Genomic DNA, 16,893 nt, shown 5'->3' with positions numbered 1-16,893 from the left:
TCAACTTGCCTGTTGAAAATGTTTTCCCTTAATTACTGACAGAGCCATAAGAAAACATTGCTTTATTCATTTAATGCACAGGACTTTTTTGTTTGAAGGAAGTTTGTTTTTGTCTGTGTGCCTGTTGAAAAATGTTTACACTTGAAATTACTGACAGAGCCGTAAAAGAATATTAGATTGTTCATTTAATCATTAAATAATATACATTGTGTTAGATCTTAGTTTAATAGGCTATGTGCAATCATTAAAATATGTTTTAATAAACATTGAACCAGTCCGGCCCTCGGCTTGTAGCAAATCTGTTTCTTTGGCCCTCTGTGTATTTTGACTTTGACATCCCTGATGTAGACATTCTGAAAAACAAATGCAATAAATCTGAAATGGCCCACCACAAGCACCTCCTGTGCAAACACAGAAAACAACCCTCGCTAAATAACACTGAATTCGTTTTCTAGTTTTACCACATAAAACCAGTGGACTTAGCCACTGCGTATTACTTTCAGATGAATTACTATTCATAGAGCCTCTGCTGTCTCATTATTGAATATGTCACCCGCTGTCACTCAACTTGGTGTTTCATTAAAGGGGCACTCCACTGATTTTTGATGTCAGTATCAACAGGGAGGCTTTAGACTTGCAGACGACCGAACCAATTAACTTCATGCATGCTGTGTAGTGTTTGTAGCCCGAGTCTACACCAATGCTAACTTGCTCCCTTCACCTGTGGAGAGTTAATCTTACAAAAGCCACTGGAGTTATCAGAGTATTGTAATGTCACTTAATGTGTGAACAGAGATTCCCATTGAAAATTACCTCCTTGGAATGTCTGATAATAACCCTGCTCTTTCTGTACAAATCCTCTATGTAATACTAGTAAGACTTTTCCAATACATCCATTTATCAGTTTGGAGAACTCTTATGCTGATGATGATACATTTAGCACAGAAACTGAAACTGGCTACTCTTTAAATTGTTGTTAAAGTTATTTTAATTTTTGCAGTCAGACATGTAGGAATACTCATTTTATTTCTGCCCTAGATTGTGAAGTCCTGGATGATATATACCATCACCAAGTAATCAACAATAAACTGACAAAAGCAATACATGATGAATATTTGAATTTAAAGAGTGGAGTTTAACTGTTTTAAAAACAATCTGAGGGCTGCTGAGCCATTTTCAAAGTAAATCTTGGCTGTTTTTAGGAGGCATGTGCTCTAAAAGATAACCCATAATCCAAGATGAAAGCTGGGTTGAGTTTCTTTTAATCTGGGTTTGTGGAGCTCCGGTGGAAAGCTTTGCATCAGTAAATCATCCTCATTGCCTCCTGAGTTTTATGCATTATAGCATCATCATTTGAGTTTTTATGTTTACCGCTGCACCCTGTCAGCTCTGCATGAATCCACTGTTCTTTACGTTCATCACCTCACAGCGCTAAAAGTTTTCTTTTCTTAATCCCAACAGGTCTGCCAGAGTCACTGAGCGTCTATTTCACAGGTAAATACTAAATCTTCCTCAGTTTAGAGAAAAGGAGGAGGAGGCACATTGTTTTTTCTGTCCCCTTCATGCGGAATCATCTCCGCCCTTGGTCTCATTTACCCTCCTCACCTCCTCCTCCATGCTCAGTCTTCTCCTCCTGGCTGCCTCCTTCTCTCCTTGATGTCTCTGAAATGTTTGTCTTGTCTCTGCTCTTTTCTTTTCCCCGCCACACTCCCTTGTCCTCTCCTCCCTATTGTGTTTTCATCTTTCTTGTTGTGGCATGTTGTCTTACTTAATTCTCTCCACCCTTCTTCTCTGACCTCACTTTCTCCTTCTTTCATTTCCTCTCTGTCCCCTGCACTTTCCACCTTTGATTTCATCTTTCTCTCATTCGCTGTCCACCCTTGAGCTCTCTTTCTGTGTCTCTTTCTGCTTCCCTTGTCCTCCTTTTAACCTTAACAGGAAGTGTCTATTGTCTGTCCTCCCTTTGGATTTCTTTCTCTCATCTCTCTTATCTTTTCTCTCCCTTCTTTTCTCCATGCTATTGTAATCTCTTCCCCGTTTTTCTCTTTCCCATCCTCTTCTCCACACTAAATCTCTCCCCTGCTTTCCTTTTCTTTACACTTCTCGTCCTGCATTTCACCTCTGTCACTTCGCTCTTTGTCACAGTTATCACTTGGGCACTGATCCGGCTCAGCTGGGTCTTCAGATCCTCTGTGATTTTCTGTCCTGACTCTTGGACCTTTAACCTGACAGGACCAAGTCTCCTCTGTTTACTGCACGTTTGATGAAGTGCTGCTGCACTCTGGAGCTGTTAGGAAATAGATGTTTACAGGCGTTCAGAGCCGTTGCAGAAGTGGTTTTCACTTTAGTGTAAGCCTTGAGGCAAAGACACACACACACAAAAACACACACGCACAGTAGTCTCTGATGCTTTTATCCTCCATCCATCTTGCTCCAATTCTGACTTTGTGCTTAAGAGATGATTTCTGTTGGTGGGCAGTGGAAAATGATATTTAACAGCAGTTATCAACAGTCAATTATTGGTCTGTGGCACATATAGACAAAGTCTGTTTACCCAAGTGTACTGTGCAGTTCTGAGGCACCTGCACTCAGCACAGCGTTACATTTTGTGCAGCTTTTTATATCTGCTCTACTATATTTCAGAGGGAAAAACTGCACTTTAAATATTATTATTATATTAATATTTATTCATTAGTTGATCAACCACAACTTTAACAATTGTCATAGTCGAGCAGAAAAGACCAAACCTGCTCTCTGTCCAGCTTTTCAATCATTTGAATTTTGTCTTTGTCTTCCTCTTTGAAACTATTTTTTTTTAACATCTAATCAAATTTAGCCAAATGATTAACCAATTGTTTAAAGACAAACTGAAAATTCAATTACACCTAGACCAGCTAAAAAATACAAAATGCTCCTTGCACGTTTAGGTGATTTTGCTCTCTGAAAGGGGCCATTCATCGCGTAATTAAGTCAGAATCTTGCCAAAAGTTTATTGGCAATTTCAAGTGTATTCATACATATAAAGAATATGACTCCTTGTCCATGTGCATCCATACAAACCTGCTTCACCAGTCTGTATACACAGGCCGGCAGCTCACGGCTATGCAAAGAAGCAGTGTGTGGGCTGTCCAATCAATTATACAGCCATAGCCATAAGGTTGGTTTAATACATTTTGCTGCTAATACTTTCATACATAATTAAGCATTTGAATGCATGTAATGGATAATTAGACTATATATATTATATTATACTATGCACTTATACTTATGCCACTGATATATACGCTGGAATAAAGTAAGCTAATTAGAACGGAAGAAATGATCACCCAGTCATAAATCATGTAATAATAATAACTGTGTGAGGTTAGTTGGCAGGGTGTCTTTACTGCACTGCAGGCCAGAGAATCAGTCTAGAAATCTCAGCAATTGACCTCTTAATTGTTGAGTCACTGTAACTTATCAACAGCCAGAGGCTCTGCCAAGCATCAAATACTCACGTTGTATATGTTGAAAAGGAAGCCATAGTTTGCTGTTTCCTTTGCAGAGAACAGCAGTTGTGATAAGCTTGAATTAATGTTTGTACAAAGGCTTTCAGTGACAAGACTCCAGGGTGGGAAACAAGTATCAAAACATCCAGCGAAAACACTTCTGCAGCATAATCCACTGTTGATCATTGTGCCTGATTCTGCTCCAAAAAGTTACCAAATAAACTGTAGAAAATGGACAGATTCACATGCTGCTTTTTCAAAGTGATGATAGTCACAATACAGTTTATGTTCTTTCCACGTTAAAGTTAAATTTTTATCATTGCAAACAACACATTCATTGATCATTGTTGTACTGGATAATGTTCTCTGACTTTTCCGTGTGGATGTGATGCTTTATGCTTCATTTTTCTTTTTCTACCACCTTCCCTTGTAATCTCTCATAACCTTTAGTAATCATGCAACTGTAGAATAAGGATTAGAGTAAAAATCCACATTTTGCTGCACAATCTCAAATCCAAAAATGTTGGGATGTTGTGTTAAATGTGGATACAAACAGAATGCAAACTAGCTGTGTTTATGGACAACAGTTTTTCCTGAGTCCATGTAGCAACATCTTTTATATAATCACGTGTTCACAAAGTAGTGAACCTCGCTCCATCCTTGCTTGTGAACGACTGAGCCTTTCCAGGATGCTCCTTTCATACCCAATCATGATACTATCACCTGTTACCAAGCAACCTGTTTACCTGTGGAATGTTTCAAACAGGTGTTTTTGGAGTGTTCCACATCTTTCTCAGTCTGTTGTTGCTCCTGTCTCCATGTGTTTGAAACATGTTGCTACATCAAATTCAGAATAAGTAGATATTTATAAAAATCAATGAAGTTGATGAGATCAAACATTACATTTATTGTCTTTGTGCTGTTTTCAGGTGTATTGCAGAAAGTAGTATCAAATCATCACATTCACTCATTCATTCATCACATTACACATGTTTTATTTATCTTTCACACAGTGTCCCAACTTTTTTGGAATCTGGGATGTATATACACACATATTTTTTATCAAAAACTGAAGAAAATATTTTCAAATGTTCATTAATTTCTTCCTTTTATTGCCAACTATTTAATTTCTTACCAGAATGAAGCAGAAAAATGTTTTCTGCTGTGTACATTCCCCCTGTCCTCTCTGTCATTGTTCATCGATCATATTATCTTTTTACAGCTGAATGTGATAATTGTCTTGTTGTACTTTCTTGGTTAGTTGATATTTTTTTTCAGGCCATGTGACAAGCGGAGCTAATAAAGCCGGAACATTTAACGACTATAATGAGTCTCCACCTGAATCCTTAATAGATTGTTTCAGCATTGTAATTTATTCTGTTTCTTGATTCAGGGAGATTTTTAATCACAGCTCCTGTGATCGCATGTTTTTTTCTGTCGTACTCTTATTAATAATCTTGTGCTCAGAGAGTTGACTCGAGGAAGCTGATTAGGGTTTTTTCCCTACTTTCTTCATATTGCTCAGTAAAAGAACTTGGAACATAATTAGCGTGTGTTTTTTGTCAGGAAGTCTTTGCTTATCTAATTAATTTCCTTATTTTTCTCTGTGTTTCATGTTTTGTGTTCGCTTTTGTTGTTTTCTGTGTCCTCTCTGTGGCCTGTGTGTGTCTCAGTGTCTGATGGTGAACACACCACTCCTGAGTTGGACTTTGCCATCCTGCTGCTCTCAAACCATCAGCAGCCACCGGTGTTTCAGGTTCTTGACCCGCTGCTGGAGGTCAGCATGGGAGGACAGGCCGCCATAGGTCAGAGAAGAACACATGCACACACAAAAATACACGACACAAATACTCATTTCCAAGAGATGAGAGCCTGTGGTGAAGAGGGTCCAGTAAGTGATGAAGTGGTCTGTGAGAGGTAATGAGCTCTGAAGTACGGCCCTGATGATCAACAACACTGGAGATGGAGCTGTGTGTGTGCGTGTGTGCGTGTGTGTGTGTGTGTGTGTGTGTGTGCGCGTGTGTGTGTGTGTGTGTGTGTGTGTGTGTGTGTGTGTGTGTACAGTTTATTTTCTCCTTCTCCTGCTTCATGTCTCTTAGCGCATCTCTCCTCTTGGTTGTGTGTGTGTGTGTGTGTGTGTGTCTGTAGGCGGTCAGCAGTTGGCAGTGAGCGACGCTGACACGGCTCCAGATGAGTTGGAGTTTGAGCTGGTGGAGGCTCCCATCCATGGAGAGCTGATTAAGACAGACGGCAGCACACGCATCAGCATGACCAACGGTGAGTTGATACACACACACACACACACACACACACACAAACACATAACACAGACACATGGAAACTCGATGTCACAACTGCCGACGAAGCACAAAACAAACTAAACTACAGTGAAACATTGAGCAGACGAGTTATCCTCCAGCTGTTCTGCTAGGTTGTGAACACTGGAGGACGTTGATGGTTTATGATTGTCATTGTTTTAGCTATAGACTGTATGTAAAGAAGGCCGACACATCTCAGTGTCAAGGTCCCGCCCACACACTGGAGTCAATCACAGCTGTCAAACACAACAACACAACCACTTTTAAAGCATTAAATAACATAGTTATGAGAAAAAGAAACACTTGAATATACATCAGCATGACAAGACCTACCTAAAATGACAGAAACTGTCTCTGATAAAAATGTATTTCATGTGCACTTGCAAATAAGATTCAGGTAATGGGTCTCAACTGGACATGCTGATTGTTAAGGGTCATTTCGTTTTTATTGTCATTTTATTTTCAATTTGATTTTGTGAACTGAAATTGGTTCCTTTCAGTCCATTTAAAGTGGCCCCTGCACACTGTTTAATCTTGACTTTGCACATTGATAAACACGCGCAGCAGTTAGACAGAAAAATACAGTGACTCAAACCAACAGTCAAAACCAGAAACACACACCTCCATTCACACCTTCTCCATCCCCTCAGGTGACACCTTCACTTTCAGCGACGTCACCCGCAACGTTCTGCTTTACCGACACACCGGCCTCTCCACCCAGGACGACGCCATCACCTTCTCCGTTAGCGACGGCATCTCCATGGCAACCACAGTGGTGCAGGTGGTGGTGCTGGGCGCCGGGGACGACGGGCCGCAACGGGACCCGGCGGCCACGCTCTCACTAGAAGTGGGCGAGAAAAGTAGCACTGTGGTCAGGCGCTCACACTTGGCTTATACTGTGAGTGAACGAGATGAACGCTAACTGTTAGCATCCTCACAGAATGTAGAGTTTTCATTTGATCTTTGGAGAAAGCTTGTAGTTGCATGACTACCAGAGTCACAGTGTTTTGCCTCTTGCAGGACAACACATCCCCAGATGACCAGATTCAGATCCAGCTCGTGTCGGTGCCAATGTACGGCATCCTGACCAGGAGCCAGTCCCAGCAGGAACCCCAGGAGCTGAGGGAGTACTCCTCCTTTACCATGGAGGACATCAGCAAGCACAGGATCAGGTAGGAGTTTATGACACTGTAAACAGTGTAGAAAAGCTTCAAGCAAAGCTTGAACAAAGATTTTGTGATGAGCCCATCATCATCTTTTGACGAAAGGTTAAACTGCTGTATTGGTCTTTTTTAGGTTTTAGAAAGGAAAAGAAGGGAAACAGAATCAGAGTCAGCTGAGGAAGGTGCATGTTTGTAGTTGCATCATACCAAAGTCACATTTTTTATTAACTTCCTGTACCCACTAAGCTAGAGTGGAAATGGGACTTGGCATGATGTATAAGACTGGAATAAATGTAAAACAACCATCCGATACAAATACTGAAGAGAAATGCTGAAACATGAGTAAAAATGCAGAACATTTCCCATCGTGGTCTTTTGATAAAAGGTTAAACTGATGTATTGGTCTTTTTTTACTTTCTGAGTACTTAATGATCACTCCTTGGAGTGTTTTTCTCCTTCTTTTTTGTTTATCAAATAGCTGACCAGAGAAATCATTCTAATCTGATTTGTAAGTATTTTACTTAACTCCATAGCCAAGAGTCTCTAAAACTAGCAATGAAAAAAGCCCAAAAGGATATCCTTGGTTTCAGTGCAGGGTTTTAGTTTCCCACAATGGTTTAAATCTACTTCAGAGGCTTATAAAACAGAATAACCGGATAAAACCCGCAGCCATTAACCAAAAATGACTTTCAAAAACCCTTAGTCGTTTCCAGAAGCCGGCGTTGTGTAAGCAATAAAGGTTCATGAGGGTCCATGGGAGAGAAGGGAAGAGCGAATTAGCACCTTTTTAGTTCTTCAATAAAAACAACTGCTCAAAGAGTTTTGTTAACAGCTCCCTCATGACGACAACTTTTTCAGGACGTTGTTTTCACCTTGATCTGCAGACGTATTGAGTTTATCCAGCGTGTTTTAAAAGAGATTCAAAAGTATGTCATAATATTATCAATCCATAGAGGGGTGTCGAATCCTTCAACAAAAGTTAAAACCACTCAGATTGAAGTCAAGAGGTTTATGCAGGGGGAGAGTTGTTTGGTCTTGGTTAGCTGAGGTTCTGAGAGGATTTGTGAGCATTCAGTAAGGAGGCTTTAAAAGAAAACACCATTGTGTTAGAGATAAAAGGGATTGGAGGGTTCTTCATGCTGCAGTGGAAGTCTAGATCAATTTTTCTGATTGCAGCCTGAGTCAATGGGGATCATTTTCCCCTCAGCATCACAGCAGAAGAGGAAGTGGGAATAGCTTGCAGAGACATTTGTTTTCCTTCAATCTAACGTGTCTTCTCACGGGACACAAGCTCTGCAAACATTAACGTTACTAAAACCCAGTAAGAAAACAAATGAGTTAACAGGAAATCATTTTGTTTCCTTTCCCCCATTACGTTCAATGACTCAATGCCTGTTGGCACAAGCAATGCCAATTAGTGCGACTCTGATATTACCTGCAAGAAGTACTGAAGCCCCCAATGAGAGGTGCTAAAATGGAATATAAATATTCAGATACTAACAGCTTCATTTCCATAATGCAGGCCCTGATTAGCTTTAGCGCAGGACAGTCTCTGGGGGCAATCTGAATCGCCTGTATTAGTTTTGTCTCTGTGGTGTTGGCTCATGCAAACAAGAGCCAGGAATTGTTTTATGAGAATTAAATGGGATTAGAGATTATACTGGTATGGATTTCAATTTTATTAGTGCTTTGCAGAGATTAGCAGCTGTATTATTGTGCAAGGGCTAATGCAAAGCTCTCCCAAGTCCACTATCAGCCCAGGACTACAAACATAAACACATATTTATGTATTCATTAAAAGAGAATTTTTGTATCAAACCAAATAGTTATTGAACAACATGCACTAAATTAAATTATTCTCTTTATAGACAATAAATCTAATCAATATTTCCATCTACAGGTACATCACTTCCTTAGAGACGGGCAGCCAGCCGGTCACCGACATCTTCCACTTTGTTGTTTATGACGGAGACAACAATCGCCTTGACAACCAGATGTGCACCATCACCATCACCTCTGCGCCTAGACAGCCGCCGGAGGTCACAGTCCGCAGCGGCATCAAGGTAGTCATACACGTATATACAGCATATATGCATACTGTATATACATGAGATATATTCTGTGATACAATATTGTACATCCTTCTGAGAACTTTACAGAAACACACAAAGGACAGACTCGCACAGGCCCATTTCTACAATGATCTTGATATATAAAAATTTTATTAGTGGTACAGTACATAAACATCCTTATAGACACAAGCTGCACTCTTGCTTCCTCTCCATCACCATGCCGCCTCATAGCAGACTGAAAACATAAAATAAGCTGAGTTGTTTAAAGCAGCTGCTGTATTAAGAAACAGTCGTTAACGGGACAAATGGAGCAGAGGAAACTGTGGCACACTGTCACATGTTGTCCCTCAGATAGTGAGGGACCAACCTTCTTCAGTAAATATCTTTGTGCTTCTATTGAAGTGGTTTCAATTTACGTTGAAGAGAAAATACGTCCTGTAAGGGTTAACACAGAAAATCATCCTTAGTTCCAGACGGACTTTGTTGTTTGATACATAATCACATAATCAAAGATGCAACTGTTCATCCTCTGAGCTGAATCTTGGGACTTGTCTTTCCTACTTGCTTATCAGATATCCATCAGATGCTGCTGTTACCTGCTTGTAGCAGCTGATCTGTCCCCCATCATTGCATTCTTTTCTTTTGGCTGTTAAAAATGTGAAATGTGTCTTGAAGAGAACAAGAATGCACAAGAACACAGTATGAGCGGGAACCAAGCTCCAGCTGTGTAGAACACCTGGTGGAGGAGATTTAATGAAGGTTAAACTGGTCCTCTCTGTAGACCCTTCCACAGGGAGCACTGTATTAGTGTTGCAGAAATGCCCCTTGTGAAGGATATAAAGTGAAATCCCAAAGGTGTCTCCTTCAAAATCTCTCCTTTAGTTAGTTGGGAGCCCTTTCTTTTTCAGTTGTAGACAGAGAAAATGGGGAAAACCTCCTTCTTTTAAGCAAGAACAACCTCAAAATACAGTGCTAAGTGTAACTTCTCCAGTGCTTACGCCTGTTAACAGGTTGATTTGTTTTGGGAAACTGAAAATAATATAATAAAGGTGGAAGCAGCTCCTAGAGCACAAACCTCAAGAGCACTTAATAATTTGCCAACTTTCTTGGTCCTTCATACTTCCTCATAGGATTTGGAATAAAGTCTGAAATTGGTTATGTTCGATCATTTCTGCTGAGCAAAAAGCCCAGCTCATAAATGAACTATCAGACAGAAGCAGAGTTTTGTCTTGAAATTTACCAATTTTTCATGTGTGTAAAAATAGAGAGGAAAAAGACGGAAAATAGAATCAGAATCCAGTTCATTTGTAGAGACCTGAGAAAGGTTCATGTTTGTAGTTGCATCATACCGAAGTCACATTTTTTATTAACATCCTCTACCCACTAAGCTAGAGTGGAAATGCTACTTCGCAGGATGTATAAGACTGGAATAAATGTACAATAACCATCAGATACAAATACTGAAGAGAAATGCTGAAACATGAGTAAAAAACAGAGCTGCAGAACATTTCCTATTAAAAAAAAGCTGTATCATAATAACTTTATTTGTATTTGGTGCAGTTTGTCTGTGCTGCACTTCCTCTCACTGATTTTGAACCAATGTATGCCATCAGTACATGAAGTCAGTTCCTGTTACAGTTGCAACCAACAAGCTAAAGTATAAAAGCAAAAGCATTGAGAGAGAGTTGAGAGTTTTGACATTTTCTTCTAAGGAGGTAGGGAAAATAAAAGTGTTATAATATCCAAATGTCTGACTAGTTAGAACCTAACCTTTCCTTCTGTTACGATAAACCAACTCCACCTCCTGTCGGTCTGTAGAGCAAAACACCTGGACCAGCAGGACTTATTCAAGTACTTTGTTGTCTAGGTCCAGGAAGGCGGCCGAGTGCAGCTGTCTACCAATCACATCACAGTGTCGGACCAGGACACGCCCAGGAAGGACCTGCTGGTCTGGCTCATCAGCCCTCCAAAGTACGGCTTCATCGAAAACACCAACAGAGGTGAGACCATCTTTCAGAGCGTGGGCATTGTTGCAGACAGGTGGCTGAGTTTAGGCCAGTATGTCCTTCCTCATGAGGCACATGTAGGGTAACAAATCAGAACATGAACAGACAACACGAAGTGTGCAAGTACGAGTACGTGTGACAGTGTTACTTTTGTGTGTATGTACAAGGTCACACCTGCATTACTCAGTGGAATAATTTCCATATTTCTATTTATGTCACACTCGCACACAATGCCGGTTGAATTCTCTGCGGTGCCGCTGCCATCTGTCACAGCCTGATTATGTTGTGGATTAGCGCTGCCAGATAGTCGGCTACAGATGGGGCCATTGTTGAAGTCCCAGTTTTGACTGCATGCTTGCTCAACTGCCACTGTACTTTCTTTTGTCCCCGAGAGGAACTGTTTGGAAAATTGAAAAAGGTGACATGAGCTGAAAAGGAATTGATCCCATTTGGGAAAATGTATCACTGCAAGAGTAGAATGGAGGTTAAAAATCGAATACGACACCTGGATGTAGACAGAAACGGCAAACATAGACGACATAGATACAGTAAAATAATACAGTTGAGGATAACAGTGTATGTAACAGCATATGTCCCCCATTAATACTTCGACTCCATGCAGGATGTAGAAATACAAAACTGCACTGTTAAATGGTAAATACTGCCTCACAATAAAAGACTAAGACATATTTTTCATGACAGGAGAAGTCCATGGAAGTACAGTGGAAGGCATTGATGGTCTAACGAAAGACCAAGGTGCAAAATTAACATATAAAATTACTTTGAGATGTGTATTTTTTTTGTCCGTCTTCAGTTCACAAGGTCTAGAATGACATTTTATGCTCACATGAACTCAGACTTGTTTGCGGCAGAATGAATTTGAGTTAAAACCATTACATTAATTGTGAGAGTTTGTTAGCAACAATTTTCGCTCGAACAGTTAAGCAACAGCAGAGGATTACCAGACTTACAGGCTTGATATGCAAAGCAGCAGTTTTTTTTAATAATAGATGTGATGCCATAGTAAAAAGAAATGAGGTTTTGCCATATTACATGCAAGAGTTATCTAGAGATGCAATGAAGGATGCATGGAGTTAGATTTTTATATTGTCTGCTGCTGCTGTAGATAAGCAGCTGGCACCAGCCTTCTCTCTCCACGTCCCACCTGACTGTCCTTGATGGCCACTGGAGCAGAGGGACAGTTGTTGTTATTCAGCAGAGTCGGTCGGGAGTGCGAGGTGACTGGATTGCTGCTGTCACCGGGGCACAAGGGAGGCCAGCCGGTGTCACTGTCAATATGTTGGCTGTTTTCCTCAACAAAAGCAACGCGTAGTGTTGGTGTGCGGATGCATGGAAACACAAAAGGCATTCACTCACATGTCGAGGTTCTGCGTTTGCATGATTACGTTGCAAACATTGCATTCAAAGATGTGCAGAAGGATACAGAACAGGATACACGCCCATATACATTGGCTGAATTTATATGCAAAAAAGCTCGCACCAAAACATTAACATTCACTTTTGTGTGACCAGCACAGACACAGGCACACACACACACACACTGAAAACATTTCTCTAATGTTATGCATTTTTATTGAATAGCTGGTAAATAATAACACACCTCTGGCCTTTCCTCTAGTGTCACCCTTTCCATTTGTATCCCTAAACTAAGGCTCTAAAAACAGACATACAGTATATGTCAGTCTGTTGTTCCATGCAACACTTAAATGACCCGTCACTTATTAATGTGTGTATTTCATTCAACACAATAATTCACACATTTTGCATATGTGTATGGTCACATAACCGGCGCATACAATCATACAGACTTGATTGTAATTATTTTTTATTGAATTTGCTTTCACTGTCTGTTGAGACCAAATTAAGTTCCTCAGCAAAATGAGATTATTACACAGTGTACAGAGGTGTAGAATATTATTCACTTCAAAGCTTTCGAGTGAAGTAATCCTTTAAAGTCGCCAAAGTTAGAAATTAAAGTCTCAGAAATATTTAAAAGGTGTGAAAGAAGTTATTGCATATATTTTATATATTTATTCATGCTCCCGATCTGCTTAACTCAACACATCTGTGCTTCATTTCCCTGAAAAACTCATTTCCTGTTGTCTACCCATATATAGTTTCACAACTTTCATTAGTCTTGTTCACTCAGAGGTAGTCCGAGATGTCAGCAGTGTTACTCCTCTTTTTCTGAAATCAGCAGATACCTTGTTTGAGAACAGAACAGAAAATGACTCATGTGGTGGCTGCAGGTGATTTCCCATCCTGATTACGATTCTGCGTGGGTTCCCGCTCAGATAAGAGACTCCCCTCCCTCACCGTATAACATGATGATGGAGATGTGATGTGATTTACTGTTGTGCCTGAAACACACACACACACACACACACACACACAGACACGTAAATAGAAACTTCAGCCGTTCCCTGCGGAGCCCTGACTCAGCTCACCATGAAGTCATCCATCTTCTGTAACCAAGACACTCACACTTTGTCTCAAACTTCGAAGATTTCAAGGTTGATTTTGCACATTCACTACGACTCTCCTTCGATGAAATGAGTGCCAGAATTGTAGGGAACTGTAAAAGTGTCTTGGTGCATCTATTCTGCATCTAAACTGGCAGACAGTTCTGACTAAAGTGAAATAAAAAGGCTCTTTGGGGAAAAAAGACACGTTTTGCTGTCATTCCAGCTGTCAGATGTTATATGTGACAGCCTGGTAACTGGTCGCCTAAGAGGCTTATGAGTTTTGTGTCGTAGTATGAATGTTGCAGTGTAAAAAGTGCTGCTGAAATGTGAAGACACAGCTGGAGATGAAAATGAATGGGAGATTCACGATAAGCAGTAGCACAGTGGAGGAACTCATGTAAAACAGGTGCTTTTTAAGAACCTAAAGGTGTATTAACCCCTTTAACGCTGACTGTCGGGAATTCGCATCATCCGTTTTAATCCACATTGCAGCGGAATCATGCATGCATTCCTCTAATGACGGTTTATGCATATTCAACACACACCTTTGAACCTTTTGCAAGCACTGGTTTCTCGTCGGACCAGCCAAAGTGAAAACTACATTTGTTGTGTTGTTGTTACAATGCAATTTAGTGGCTTTTATGATGCACATTTATGAATTTTGAAAAAAAAAATACGCAAATTAGCGACAACAGACGTTAATGCTTAAATGCAAGCATTAAAGCCTGTTGTTGTTAATTTGCATCATTGCTACATTTATATCTATTGTATGTGCCACAGAAAAATTAACAAACTCCTCTTTAGGATCAATTTGAAAGCGAAAACACAAAGAATTATTTTTTAATATAATTCTAAATAAATTCAGGCATCAAGGGGTTAAAAAGTAACTAACTAAAATATCTTGCCCCGGATATCCGTTAAAGAGACAGTAACAGATTTCTAATGACTGACTCTCCATCTTCCCATCCACCAGGAGGCTCTGTTGGTGGCTCGAGGGTCATCACCCCTGATGTGCCTTTCTCGGTGGAGGACCTGACATCTGATCACATCTTCTACGTCCAGGACAGCCAGCGCAAAGCTCAGGCCAAACAGGATGTCTTCAGCTTCTACATCAGCGATGGACACAGCCAGACAGAGGCTTTCAACATTGAAATTGACCTCCAGGTAGCTGGTTTCTGCGGACCATAACTTCTTAAATCTCTTTGGAGCCACATCTTGAACAGTAGAGCATGAGGGGGTAAACATGTAGTACAGTACCTACAGTGTGTACTTTTGACGTCACCTGGTTACAGATAGGATTTGCAGCACCACCATCAAGTCAAACTTTTAATTTCATATCTACCTGCCAAATCATACACAAAAATTTTCTGTTCACATTCATGCTTTGGACTAAAGGAAAACTCCATGACAACCTCCGGCACCTTCTTCAGTCCCAACTGTCACCACGATCCTCCTCCTATTGCAGAAATAACTCTGTCACTGACTGACAGTAACAGCTAAAACGAGAGATTGTTACACGGAGGTCTGCACTCTGGAGATATTAATTGTTGGTAAAAGTAATTGAAAGATGGAGAAGCAAACAATTCTGGAAATTAGATTTACTTTCTCTTTATTTTCAATCTAGTTTTTGCTCTTCAAAAGAACTCAGTAAGTTTCTGACTTTGGTTAAAAATTTAAATTGCTCGTCATTTTGATCTTACTGTCGACACACTGACTCTTACACTGCTGTGAGGTCGAAGCTTGAGCTGTTTAAGTCGAGTTGGGACGGTGCTGATGAAAAGAGATGAGGACTTTACAGCTGCAGACTCCATCAGTAATTTAAGAATGGGCCCTCTCACACGGCGGCTCTTTTAAACCACCATCCTTGATCTGCACATGACCTCATCTAAGACAATAAAAACAGCTCTGTCCTTCGGTCTAAACAAGCTCAGCCTCCATATCCATCACTTAAACCTGTTCTAGGTCTTGAGTTGAATTGATGAAGCTGTCATTGTTAAGTGTGTGTGCTTGTATGTGAGCTGCATGCATACAGTAAGTCTTTGAGCGCGTGTGTGTGTGTTTGTGTCTGTAGAGGTGGCAGTGCAGAGTGTGTGTTCAGTAGACAAAAGAATAAAAGTGTGATTTTACATGCAAATTACAGATCATCGTCTCTCTTGACTTAGTCATGTCACATATATTATTAATCCAATCAACTTCTGAAGCGGTTTGTTTTTCCTTTCTCAGCAGAGTAAAGAGGAAAGAGAGCCTGTGGTGTCGGTCAGCAGCATCCACGTGGAGGAAAACTCTGGAGTCGTCATCACCAACTCGTCCCTCAGCGTCCTCGACCAAGACACACCAGAGAACGAGATCCTCTTCACCATCATCAGGAAGCCTTCCTACGGTAAGCACTGATGACAGCACACACACATACTGCACTCCTGTATAGTGATTATGTTTACCTAGCAAAAAACAGTCTAATGCAACAACCCCGCAATACATCCTGCCTTCTTATACTGAGAGGAGTTTTGATTATTTAGTCTACTCTCAGGAATATAAACGGGTTTGACAAAATAGTAGAGATGGCTGTCAGTATAACACGGCGCAGTTCAACAGTATCAACAAACACAACAGCAACAGAAAAACCTTGATGAAGGAAGGATTTATTTCAGGGCTGTGGTAAGAGGTGTTCCTGATAGACCCATCGCTGGACTCTGAGCTCAACCTTCACTCCACTTCCTAGATAAAATTGGTCCTCAGACTTAGATTTTGGTCCCTTTCAATGCCAGATACTGCCAGAAGAATCTGGTAAGAAGTTCTAACAGTTGAAGATTTTCTGCTGCCACTGGAGGAAAGACGTTCAAACATATACGTCCTTTGGTGTTGACGATGTCACTTTGAAATCACTGACAGAGACAAGGAGATGTCTTTTCAAAGGCTTCTAATTTTCTTTCATTCATAATCGTGCAGTTATTTAGCTAATAAAGTGTTTTTGTAAAGTATTTACAGCATGTGGTTTATTTCAACCAGCGATTAAGCAGTGATTATGACATCATGATTACTGCTTTTAAAATATAATGTAGATGTCGGCTACAGAGCTGCTTCAGACGCATATTCTCACTTATATTTACATACATACAGAAACAGGATACACCGCAGGTAAACAGTGGAAAATTATGCAACCAGCTGTGCAGTCTGCATATTAGCATAGATACACACACACATACTCTCATACACAACACATATACTGTCAGATATTCCTTGTACACACACACACACACACACACACACACACACACACAAACTAATAACCAGCCCAGCAGAGAGTTATGTTGAGGAGTATCCAGCTTGTTGATAGTAAATTGTTCTGAACGTGATAGAGAT

At 40.4% G+C, this 16,893-nt stretch overlaps 1 protein-coding gene across 1 annotated transcript in view; it reads left to right on the top strand.

Annotated features, from left to right (window-relative positions):
- Positions 1 to 16,893, top strand: part of fras1 (Fraser extracellular matrix complex subunit 1) — a 226,243-nt gene that overhangs the window by 175,834 nt on the left and 33,516 nt on the right. The window contains exons 34-42 of the mRNA XM_041936965.1: positions 1,462 to 1,494; positions 5,162 to 5,293; positions 5,637 to 5,765; positions 6,457 to 6,704; positions 6,827 to 6,978; positions 8,870 to 9,032; positions 10,909 to 11,041; positions 14,507 to 14,697; positions 15,757 to 15,913. Of these exons, the coding sequence (XP_041792899.1) occupies positions 1,462 to 1,494; positions 5,162 to 5,293; positions 5,637 to 5,765; positions 6,457 to 6,704; positions 6,827 to 6,978; positions 8,870 to 9,032; positions 10,909 to 11,041; positions 14,507 to 14,697; positions 15,757 to 15,913 (1,338 nt within the window). The remainder of the gene's footprint in view (positions 1 to 1,461; positions 1,495 to 5,161; positions 5,294 to 5,636; positions 5,766 to 6,456; positions 6,705 to 6,826; positions 6,979 to 8,869; positions 9,033 to 10,908; positions 11,042 to 14,506; positions 14,698 to 15,756; positions 15,914 to 16,893) is intronic.

The sequence above is a fragment of the Chelmon rostratus genome, chromosome 5 (assembly GCF_017976325.1).
Source record: "Chelmon rostratus isolate fCheRos1 chromosome 5, fCheRos1.pri, whole genome shotgun sequence".
NCBI classification, from domain to species: domain Eukaryota; kingdom Metazoa; phylum Chordata; class Actinopteri; order Chaetodontiformes; family Chaetodontidae; genus Chelmon; species Chelmon rostratus.
The sequence above is the reverse complement of the archived record's forward strand: the minus strand, read 5'-3'. Positions and strand labels throughout refer to the sequence as shown.